Source organism: Anabas testudineus, chromosome 18, assembly GCF_900324465.2.
Source record: "Anabas testudineus chromosome 18, fAnaTes1.2, whole genome shotgun sequence".
NCBI lineage: Eukaryota > Metazoa > Chordata > Actinopteri > Anabantiformes > Anabantidae > Anabas > Anabas testudineus.
In genome coordinates this window covers 2155207-2167578 of record NC_046627.1, presented here as the reverse complement: position 1 = coordinate 2167578, position 12372 = coordinate 2155207, and the positions used below count along the sequence as shown (strand labels likewise).

At 39.8% G+C, this 12372-nt stretch overlaps 1 protein-coding gene across 2 annotated transcripts; it reads right to left on the bottom strand.

Annotated features, from left to right (window-relative positions):
* Positions 1 to 7337: 7337 nt before the first annotated feature.
* Positions 7338 to 11176, bottom strand: LOC113168379 (butyrophilin-like protein 3). Of its 2 annotated transcripts, none has more exons than XM_033326702.1 (4): positions 10948 to 11176; positions 8870 to 9195; positions 8344 to 8550; positions 7338 to 7537 (listed from the first exon to the last, which is right to left on the bottom strand). In XM_033326702.1, exons 2-3 carry the CDS (start codon positions 9189 to 9191, stop codon positions 8348 to 8350), a joined length of 525 nt encoding a protein of 174 aa, XP_033182593.1. In that variant the 5' UTR covers positions 9192 to 9195; positions 10948 to 11176; the 3' UTR covers positions 7338 to 7537; positions 8344 to 8347. The 2 variants fall into 2 exon arrangements, with proteins under 2 accessions (XP_033182593.1, XP_026225198.1); XM_026369413.2 differs by having other exon boundaries at positions 7339 to 7537; positions 8870 to 9199; positions 10948 to 11170.
* Positions 11177 to 12372: the final 1196 nt, after the last annotated feature.

Here is a 12372-nt window from a genome sequence, read left to right as displayed (position 1 = left end):
TCACAGACTTATATTAGACCAGATTTGTGAGACTTTGTGACTCTGACTTTGTGACTTCGCCTAAACTCAGTCTGACAATAGGTACGTCACATATTAGAGTAATATTTAGGCTGTGACATGTTTTCAACAGACTCAGTGGTGGTAAGAGACACAGCAATACATCAAAAATGTGATGACGCAACATAAACTCAGAGGCTATTGTCAATGACTACAAGGCTCTAAACATCACCACCCCTCCACCATGTCATGTGTTGATTCAAGAAGAGGTTGGGTATATTATAGAATGATACTATATGAAATAACAATATAGTTTGTATTGCTGGATCGTTTTATGCAAATTAGTTGGAATCAATTCAAATGGATTGAATTCACATTAAATGTGTCATGACTAAGATTGAAGGAAGCAGCGTCATGAATGAGAGTCATTCACGTTTAAATCTCTTTATGAAAGTGAAAACCTGCAGACTACTGATCATAGTGTGTCAGCATTTGAAGAAGTTTACTAACCTTGGGATGTGATGCAGCACATCAGTGAGACCACAACTACAAAGAAATGACACTGAGGTTAGCTTCAGCTGTAACAACAGGTCTGCTGTGGGAAGCAGCAGTGATCATCTCAGCATTCTCACATCAACACTCATCCAGCAGACTCAACTCACCCAGCAGCCTGTATACAGATGTTCTTTGCATGCTGCAGCTAGCTGAAATTAGAGCAGGTTGAAAACCAGTTAAAACCTCATCCTTCCTCTTCCTAAACCACTAGATGTCTGTGTGTCTGGGTGCATTTCTCTACAGCGTCCAGCACAGACAAGAGACGATGAACCCACAGACAGAAGAAATAAAGAAATTCAGTAGACGCTAACAAAACATTGACAGAACGTTATTGTAGAAAACACAAGTACATTTTCTGAGCATCTATATTTCAAATTTCCAGCCTCTATTGTGATTGTATCTGATCTTAACTGCAGAACATTTGCTAAACCTGCATCATTATAACACTGTACTCACAGATCAGCCACTGAACAGATGTGTGCCCCTTTGTGTGTCTTGGTCCTGTGAAACTGGCAAACTCAACCACCCCATAATATATGATGTGGTACAGCAGCTCTGTGATGTCACTTTCCTGCAGTTGACAAAGACACGTCACTTTTTTTTTTTTTCTCATTGTGAAAAAGAGGAGTGCTTCTAAAAATCACTGAATTGTGATAATTTAATGTATTTTTTGGGGAATAAAAAGATATTATCATATGTCAAAGTGAACACAGCTTCCTATAAGATGTAAAAATAATAATTATTTGTATAAATATTCACCCCCTTTATAATGACTTATGTGAATAATCAAAACAGACTAGTTCAGTTAGACATGGCTGTAGCATTACATCCTAAACTCCAGCTTCTCCATCAGTGGCTTTCAGACCTGAATATAAGAGACTGTGACTTTGACACTATGCGAGACAACATGGACATCAACCACCTTCCTGACCCCCAGCTTTTCCCATAACTGACTCACCTATGTGAATTAGAAAGAGTAGAAAGAGAGAAGTTTTGCTGGGATGACTCAACTTCTGCAGTAGAGGCAGATTAAAGGAACTGAGACAGGAAGTTTTTTAAGTGCATGACAAGTACATTCACATATATGATTCAGACCAGATAAAATACTTTGCACGCTATCGGCACGATAATGTCTGACAGCTGTCAGTGTTTTAACCGCTGAGATGAGGATGTGAAATACAGAGCATGATTCATACTGTGTATCTGACAACAGCTGCATGAGGCTAATTCACTCAATGGATGTCCCTCAAAGGGGGGTCTTATGTTACATGTCTACAGTACTTGAAGTACTGTGAAGCTGGGTGTCCAGGTTCCACATAGTCTGAGGCCTAAGCTTGAAGGTAAACGTGTGCTGCGTGCTGGCTGATAGTCAGACTCCCAGGGTTTAATAATAATAATAATAGCAATACATTTTATTGAAAGCGCCTTTCAAAACACTCAAGGACACTGAACAATCAATATCATAGGTAGAACGACTGAAAGCTCTGCTCCCCATGGTGCTAAGACGGTGGAGGTGGCAATGTGGAGGTGATTGGACAGATATGGGGGGATGAGGTTGTGAATAGCCTTGAAGGCATACAGAAGGATTTTAAAGTCAATTCTGTATTTGACTGGAAGCCAGTGAAGTTGTTGTAGAACAGGGGTGATGTATTCTGATGTGGAGGTTTTAGTGGTGAGTCGAGCAGCTGAGTTCTGGACCAGTTGGAGCTTATGAAGTGATTTTTTTTGGGAAGACCGAAGAGAAGAGAGTTGCAGTAGTCAATACGAGAGGTGACAAGGCTATGAACAAGGATGGAAGTCGTATGGGAGGTGAGGGAGGGACGGAGACGATTAATGTTCAGCAAAAGTAAGCAGACCTGGTGATGTTGTTGATTTGGGATTAGAATGATAATGAGCTATCGAGGATGACACCAAGACTCTTAACCTGGGGGGTGGGGGAAACAGGAAAACTGTCAATACACAGGGAAAAACTGTCAACTTTGGTAAGTGTGGATTTTGTGCCAACAAGGAGGAGGTCCGTTTTAGGTGAACTAGAGTTTAGTTTCAGCTAAGCTGTCGATAAAGAGGATGGGAGGGAGTGTTGAATTTGGTTTTCTGGAGAGGTAGAGTTGGGTTTCTTCAGCGTAGCAATGGAAGTGTATATTGCATTTGTGAAAGATGGTGGCTAGGGGGAGAAGGTGATGAAGAGCATAGACCCCAGGAAGGAGCCCTGGGGCCCACCGTTAGCAACAGGGGTTGGCTGGGAGGTAAAGGATTTAAGGTGACCAAACTGAGTGCGGCCTGAGGGATAAGAATGAAACCAGTCGAGGGGGGTGGAAGTGATGCCAGTGGAGGCTAATTGATTGAGGAGAATATTTTGGGAGATAGTGTTGAAGGCCACACTCAGATCAACAAGGATGAGGATTGAAAGTAGACCAGAGTCAGCTGCAATAAGTAGATCAATAGTGATTTTTATGAGTGTAGTTTCTTTACTGTGGCACGGAAGAAAAATGGACTGGATAGGGTCACGGGAGAAAAACTGGTTAGGTGAAACTGAAGTTGAAAAGCAACAATCCTTTCTAGAATTTTGGCAAGAAATGGTAAGTTAGAGATAGGGTGGAGGTTATTGTAGTTTTTGGGATCAAGGTCAGGTTTTTTCTATAGTGGTGTAACAGCCACAGAATGATACCAGTGGTGAGGGAGGAGTGTATGATAGCAGATATATGGGGAAGCAAAGAGTAGTGGCAGGATTTGACCAGAGTTGTGGGTAAGGGATCTAACTGACAAATACTGGGCTTGGATTTACAGATGAGGTCGGAGATTTCTGAAGCATCAGGGAGCCGGAAGCTTGAGAGTGGCTGGCAATGTGGAAAGAGATCAGATGAGGGGAGAGATGTAGCATTTGAAGATAAGTACTGGTGGATTTTGTTGATTTTGTCATTGAAAAACATCGTGCTGGTGTCAGTAGAATACAAATGAGAGGGTAGGGACTGGAGGCTGAAGACATTTGTTTAACAGGGAGAACAGTGTCTTTGGATTACCTTCATTGGAACAGAATATAGTGGAATAATAGTTAGTTTTGGTTTTGGCAATCAAGTCCTTGTAATGTAAAATATGGGTTTTGTACGTTTCTTTGTGAATGGTAAGACGAGATTTCTTATATAGTTGCTCGAGTTGTCGACCTTTGGCTTTCATTGACTGGAGTTCAGGGGTGAACCAGAGGGTGGAATGAGAAAAGGAAACAAACCATGTTTTCACTGGGGCAAAAGAGTGAAGGATGTCGTTCAGACAATTGTTGTACTGAGAAACCAGAAAATAAATCTGGAATAGGAATATTGTCAATGCAGGAACACAGAGTATTGACATTAATATCCTTGATATTGCGGAAGACCAGAACAGCAGATTAAGTCCAGGATGTGTCCTTTTGTGTGAGTGGAGAAGTCAATGTACTGCTGGAATCCAATTTAGTCTGGTCAATACTGTTAATTTGTGTGTTTTGTTTTTTCCTCAACATGCTGTACACCTTGATGTAAAGCGGTTATAAAGCACATTACTGACTTCCCATTTTGGGCTCTTACACCTACAGCGTCCCATCCCCATTAGCTGTGGTAGCTAACAAGAGAGGATTTTTTCAAGGCATATCAAGCCATGACTGGAGTGTCAGATATGTTTTTTTATTTTTTCAGCTGTGAAGGAAAATTTACTTTTCCCAAATATTAAGCTACTGAAACAGGAAAAGATACAATTACAGGCAGGAACCTGACCTTGGGCACTTCAGAAAACAATGGGGGCAGCTCCAGAGGAGTTGTTGCATGAGATAACATGTATTTGCATGTTTTTGAAATGAAAATTATATCAACTTGTTTCAGTGAAGCCCCAGAATAAAATATAAGCTCTAAATTAGGCCTATTTTGGCAAATATTCAAGATCAAATTAATAAACTCAGGTTGAAGACAACTTGGATGGGTAGTGATTCGTCCAGTTGCCATGACTTAACTTGTGTAGTTTACAATGTTTACAGTGATGGATGCGTCCGACAAGCTACTTGGAAGAGAAGTGAAACTAACCTACCTACTTCAGCAGCTTCCTGCGGTTCCAACCACTGAAATGTGATCAGCTCCTGTCTGTAGCGAATCCGTGACTGTTTTTTTGTTGTTGTTTATTTAATATGTACATTTTGAAATGAGATGTTAGAGATTGTCAGATCAGTCAGAGACTTTTCAGTAACGAGCCACAGTGTGACCAACAAAACCTGAGACACAGCAAACATTATACAAATACAGCATGGAAGACCATGCACACAGGAAAGAGGAACTGTTTGCACGAGACCCGTGTTGTGTTGTTTTGGATGCATATTGTGCAGAGTCTGAACATGTTGTAACATAATGAAGACCAGAATAACCGTGATGGTAATATGACAAAATTTGAATAGCATACACACAAAAAATCACAATGTATGAGAAGAAAAATCTAAGATACTAGAACACACAGTAAGCAACACAAAAAAACCAGTTCTGTTTGTTATTGTGTACCGTCCTCCTGTCCCTTACTCTGAGTATTTAACTGAATTCTCAGAGTTTCTATCTGATTTAGTTCTTAGTGCAGATAAAGTCATTATAGTGGGTGACTTTAATATCCATGTAGATGTTGATGATAACTGCCTCAACACTGCATTTAATTCACTATTAGACTCTAAATGTAAATAAATCCACTCACTGTTTTAACCACACCCTTGATCTTATTCTGAAATATATTGATCAGTTAATAGTTTTTCCCCAAAACCCTCTTTTATCTGACCATTTCTTAATTACATTTGAATTTACAGTACCAGACTTTACTAAACCTACAGATAAGATTCTCTACAGTAGATGTTTATGTGAAAATGCTGTTGACAAATTTAAGGAACTGATTCCATCTTTTATTTCAGAGCCATGTACCAACACAGAGGAGGAAATCATCAATTTCTTTATAAAGTCATAACTATTAGAAATCTAATTGATCAGATCCTCCCTGCATATAGCATGGATTGTACAACAACTCTAGATCCACGCTCGTACTTAGACTGCTTCCTCCCCGTAGATCATTCTGAATTCATTTCAGTAATTAATTCCTCTAAACCATCAACATGTCTCTTAGACCCCATCCCGACTAGACTCCTCAAGGATGTCTTACCTTTGATCAGCACGTCCATATTAGATCAGATCAATCTATCTTTACAAATAGGCTACGTACCACAGGCTTTTAAGGTTGCTGTAGTCAAGCCCCTACTCAAAAAGCCTACTCTGGACTCAGGGGTCTTAGTGAATTATAGACCAATATCCAATCTGCCCTTTATGTGAGGTGAATAAAAGTGTCTGTTGTTTCTGCATTGTTCTTGACCAAACCTACACGTGAAGCATATCTTGATCATTTCATTTTAAGGTTTTTGTGCTGTAACACAGATCTGTATGTTTTTCTGTGTGTATGTGTGCAGACCTGATAACTGTATGTTCCTCTTCTTGCTATAGAACCCTGTTCTAGTGTTGGTGACCTTACCCACTACATTTTCCATCCGCTGTATATAAACTGATATCAGTTCTGTTAGTACTGAAGTGTATGATAATGCAAGTATTATTCCAATAATGTTTAGATGCATACCCCCCATATTATAGATTTTCTTACACACACTTAAAATAGATAATATGATCTGTCTGTTCACAAAACATGTTGAAATAGACATGAAGAGAACATCTTTATTTAGAATTGTTGTGGTAACACATCTGGAACAACTGTTCTTATTAGCATGATAAGGTCATGGTGTAGAAAGCATCGTATAAACACCATCTATAGAGAGAGACGTCCAGCAGGAGGCAGCAGATATTAAAACACACTCAGTGATTCAAAAAGAGCCCAGAGGAGTGAAAACTAATGTATATTTAAAAAAAAACATTTAAAAAATGCTGAACATGCACAGAAAAATACATCTGCAACATAAACACAATCGCATTAATTAATAAGCTTTTTTTTAAGACATTCAATTTAATGTTTATTAAAACAGCACCAACTTATAACATAAACATCTCAAGGCACTTCAGAACATTGACTGTATAAACTCAGAGAGAACCCAATAACCCTCCATCAATCCCCATCTCCTCCATCCTCCTTTTGACTCAGACCACCAGTCCAACATGTCAACCCGTGTTTCCTGTATCCTTCTTATCACCTACAGATCAGAACCAGGTGTGAGTTACCAAGTTTCAGGTAGGTTTGTTATTTCCAAAATCAGAAAGCAACAACAACGACAACAACAGCTGACAGTTCTCAACATGTCCAATCCGTTCTCATCCATCCTTGACGTTTTTTCCAGTCATGTTTATGATTTCCAGCAGCTGTAAATGATACAGTTAAACAATTGTTATGTATTCACTTGTCAGTAAATGAGCTGGTGAAAAGCAGCAATTTAGAAATGTTCGTTTATTTAATAATTTTTTTTCTTTACTGTTTAACAGAAGTAAATTAAAAAAGGTTCAGGATTGTAATGTTTAAATTTCAATTCAATTCAGTTTTATTTGTAGAGTTCTTTTTACAATTGACATTGTCACAAAGCAGCTTTACACAAACAAAGAACAGTACATGAACAGTGAATGTGTATGAATCATAATAATCAGATTGTCCCTGATGAGCAAGCCGAGGGCGACGGTGGCAAGAAAAACTCCCTGAGAAGGCAACAGGAAGAAACCTTGAGAGGAACCAGACTCAACAGGGAACCCATCCTGATATGGGTGATTACATGCTGTGTAGGCAGCAGTCCAGTATAACAGTTAATGTCTTTAAGTTAATGTGGAGTCCAGTTAGTTAATTGCAGGCAGAATTGTTCCATTCCTGGACTATCGAGCGTTGAGTCAAGACCTCCAAGAAACAGCTGCTGACGTCCACCAAGGCCAAGATCGACTTCATAGTAGTTTGTGACAAACTCCAGTCTCCAAACGCATCCCAAAGGGCAAACGGTGGATCCAGATGACGAGATCTCCAGCCAGAAGTTGGGCATCAGGACGAGTCAGACAGGTCCAGAGGGCAAAGGGTGGAATGACGTGTAATTCGACAGAGAGACAGGAAGATAGAGAGGTAGAGAAAGAGAGAGAAGAGGAGAGATGGCAGTTAGTTGTATTCACAGTCGGATAAAGTTTGAGGTGAATGTATATTTAGTGTAGTGCAGCAGGGACTCCGGCAGGACTAATTATGACAGCCTAACTAAAAGGGTGGGCCAGAAGGAAACACAGACATGAGGGCTCACTGGGATGTAGAGCAACCAAACACTTCACCATCAACAAACCTGAGTGATCAGTGAGAGTTGGGAAGACAGCATCTAAACATACCAGTTCACCATAATGCTCTACGTCCATGAGTCCTTCCCTAAGGTAAATCCAGGTGATGAGTGAAGAACACAACAGAACAGAATCTGCACTTCACTTATAAAAATATTTTCTATAAGAATTTTTGATTGAATGTGATGCTTTATACCAACAGGAAGTCAAAGTGTTTAACTAAAGCTGGTGTTTATTTGAGTCAATGCAGCCTCCATTTTGTGAATGTGTCTCCATTTTCTTTTCTCTTTTGACAGAAACACATCCGACAGATTTTATTTTCATTGACATCATAATAAAAATTAAAGGTCAATGACCAGGTTTTCTGTAATGTTATATTTACACCATGTGTAGAAGAAGACAGTGAAAACCAAATCCAGCAGTCAACAGCTGTATGACTGTTGTTTACTGTCTGGTTATTTCTACATGTTGAAAAGATCTTTAAAGAAAAAAGATGCAGGACACTCACTGATTCAGGAGCCATCAGATGAATCAGCAGGAGCTGGGTTTGGACTCTGTCGTGTTCTCTTCAGTTTTATAAAGAACATAAAACCAAGAACAAGAACAAGAACAGTAACTGAGAGACCGACAGCCAGTCCAATGTGTCCTCTGCTGTTTCTGTCCTTGTGTCCTCCACTCTTTCCTCCATTCTTGTCTCCTCCATCCTTGTTGGTACCTGCAGATGAGAGTCAGCAGTGAGTCAGCAGGTGTCAGGTAGGTGATGAGTGAAGAACACAACAGAATCCATTTCCTCTTCAAACTCCTGTCAGACATTATCTACTGCACTTTGATCCCATCACTCATACCAGCTGTTTTCTACAAAGTCTCATCAACACCAACATCTGATCTGTGATGTTTCACTCTCACATCAACAACCAGGAAGCAGCTTCAACTCTGATCCACACACACACACACACACACACACACACACACACACACACACACACACACACACACACACACACACACACACACACACACACACACTAACTCACCTGGTTCAACTGTCAGGTTGATGGTGTTGTTGAACTCAGAGCCTGTTCTGTATCCAACATAACACTCATAAGTTCCAGTATCATTGACGGTGACGTTCTTCAGAATCACAGAAACGTCTCCGTCCTTCATCTCTGGATCTTTCAGCTCCACTCGACCTCGATAAGATGGATGTTGGTAGTTTTCATAAACACGGTTCTCTCTGAAGAAGAAGATATAACCCTCTGAATTCAGGTCCATTCTGATCCACTTTAACACTGTGAAGGCAGAAACTCTGAGGCTGCGACACTGAAGGACGACGTCATCTCCAGGTTTTGCTTTCATCTCTCTATCTAGAGAAAAAATGAAAAGGCAAAAGTCAATAATATGACCTTTTTCTGACAAACGTTGTGTCCCAAACATGAACAAGTGACTGACTGGAACATATCAGACATTTAAGATCATTTGGTCAAAGTTCACACTGAGCTGCTGTAAAAGTCTCTGATTTAAAACTGCAGTGACACATAAAGCCTGACACAGCAAAACCATTTCACTGATTCATTTATCTTTATTATTTAGCACATTATTAAATCTCCCATGCATACATCACATTCTGGAGAACACATACTGCCTCAGTACATAAGCTTAATATAGGATCAACCTGCAGAGGCCAGAGGTCATGACCCTCAACATCCCAAATCCATCACCAGAGCAGGTGAATGGAGAAAATCTTCCAATGACCAAGCAGTTCACATTTAGGCAGTAATGTCAGTGTGAGTGATCAGTGATATAAAGAGTCGTCTTTACAAGAACATGAATGTATTCAGAATGTTGAATAGTGTTTGGAGGTCCCAGCAGAACATCACAAAGACCACTGGGTTATTATTAATGGAGGTAACTGACTGTGGTCCACACTCTGACAGTACTGCAGCTTAACTCTGAACATTAGAGTTCAGGGAACAACTGAACATCTACTAACAGTTCTGATCTCCCTCTTCAACATATACTTTATACTTTATACTGTAAAAATGTGTTTTATTTGTATTTTAACATCAACTGTAGTAATGAGGAAGTTAAGCTGCAGCGAACAGAGACAGGGTGTGGTCAGTTCAGTTATTGAGCAGGTTTGTTGGATACAGTTAGTTTTCATCACAGTGTCGTCACACCCACATCTTATTGAATCCATAAATTGAAACCTGTGGTTTCTGTTTGTTTACCTCAGCTTTTATTGAACCTTAAACCCGACTTCCTCTCACACAACCTACCTTCAGCAGCAGCGTGGTGAAGCAAACATGTGATCAGAAAAAAGAATAAAATCCACTGTGAAGACGTCATCTTTACCTTTTCTGATACTGTTACTGTTAATTTTACTGATATTATTTTGAATAAATTTCTTGCCTCATATAAATCTAAAAGTTTTCCTGCTTAAGATTCTTCTTCCGTGTTAAACGTCTCCACATGTGCACTAGTATTTCTGCGCACTAGTATTTCTGCGCACTAGTATTTCTGCGCACTAGTGTTTCTGCACAGGTCCTCGTTTACTCACTCTTCTTGCTCCATAAACTACGATGATACAAATATAAATGTTTGTTGTATCCTTATTAACAGATATTTAAGTATTTATTTCGTCCGTTTTTTTGTGGTGTATTTCAATCTTTTTTTCTTTTTTGTTGTATTTGAAGAAAGATCAGCTGTAATAAGTCGGCCTGTTGGGCTTAAAAGGTCTGTGTGGATATGAAATTTTAAAAACTATCTTGGAGCACACAGGTGATTTAACTATCAAGCTCCTCTCCTGTGAACCAGCTCCCAGTTCAGGTTCTGGAGGCAGACACCCTCTCTACATTTAAGACTAGACTTTAAACTTTCCTTTTTTATAAATCTTATAGTTAGAGATGGATCAGTGACTCCAGACAGGTCTGCTTCAGGCCTGGCTGGAACTTTTCCACCACCTTCACCATTAAAGTGAATTAACTTTGATGTGGAAATTGGAAACACTGTTTTAACTTCACCTACAAACTCTTAAACTCTCTACTAACAGAAACATACAGCTCCCACTTTAATGGAACATCTAAAGAGCATCAGTAAGAACATTAATTCTTACCTTAGACTTCATGATGAGGAGGATGGTTCCTTTAGCAAAGGAAAAAACAAAAGACTCATAATCTCCATGTTTCTAATGTAGGATATACAGACAGAAGAACATCTGTCACTGCTGCTGAAACATTTAACAGTGTCAGTAACAAGGAAGAACATGCAGAACCACATTCAGATTTCATGAGAAACAGGAAACATCATGACCACAGAGCTCTTCATGCTTCACTGGTGTTCACCACAGAACAAAACAGTCCACATAACACGACACTTCATGTTCAAGATGTCTCAAGGTCTGTCTCACAGTCTGAATCCATCAACATGTAACATCAGAATGTATGAAATGTGAATTTTAATGCAGTTCAGTGTAAAATCACAGGATAACATTTGTACTTCACAGTAAACAGCATCAAATCTTCATCTTTGCTGTTAAACAACAACTTTTCTAATCCTCATTATTATTATCCATCACTTCTGTAATGTCCTTATCTACAAAGATGTTCTCTCTTCTCAGTTTGAGGATCTTAAATCTAAAGACTGTGAATTACCAAAGTGACTTCAAAGAACTAGAGACGAATGAGAAACTGCTGAATCACCTCAGTCTGAACAGAAACAAGGAAATAACTGTCTTTACCAGCAGGTGGCAGCAGTTTGTGTTCATCAGCTAAAAGAAAGAGCAGATAACAGATCACAGAGATTAAATAATTTATTCAATCAATTCCAGACTGAGCCTCAGAGCTCCCTGCAGTTCACTACCAACTACAACCACATTCAATCTCAGCCTGCACCTGGAGAGAGTTCCTCTTGGATGGAAAAAGTCGTGCCTGGTTCCTGTGAATAAGACGCCACGTCCCAGAGTCCTCAAAGACTTCAGACCAGTGGCTCTGACATCACACATCCTGAAGGCTTTGGAGAGACTGATCCTGGAGTCCCTCCGACCTCTGGTCAATCCCTCACTTGACCCCCTCCAGTTTTCCTCTCAACCCCAACTTAGAGTTAGAGAACTGCTGTTCTTTTCTCTCTCCTCTTTCCACTCACCCCAACCGGTCGAGGCAGATGGCCGCCCACTATGAGTCTGGTTCTGCTGGAGGTTTCTTCCTCTAAAGGGAGTTTTTCCTCTCCACTGTTGCCTAAAGCTTGCTCAAATAGGATTGTTGGGTTTTCTTTATCATTTTTTTGTATAATTATTCTCTGTAAGGTCTTAAACCTTGAACACTGTAAAGTGCCTTGAGATAACTTCTGTTGTAAATTGACGCTATACAAATAAAACTGAAATAAATTGAAAAACTGAATGCATTGTGTTTGCAGAGGGGTTGGGGGTTCATTTATGGGAGTCCTGAAAAGAAACACACATGGAAATATCATTTGGGAAACCACAACAGCAACAGTTCCAGCGCAGCAGCACAAATTATTTTCCTTGTGCAAACCTGGAACT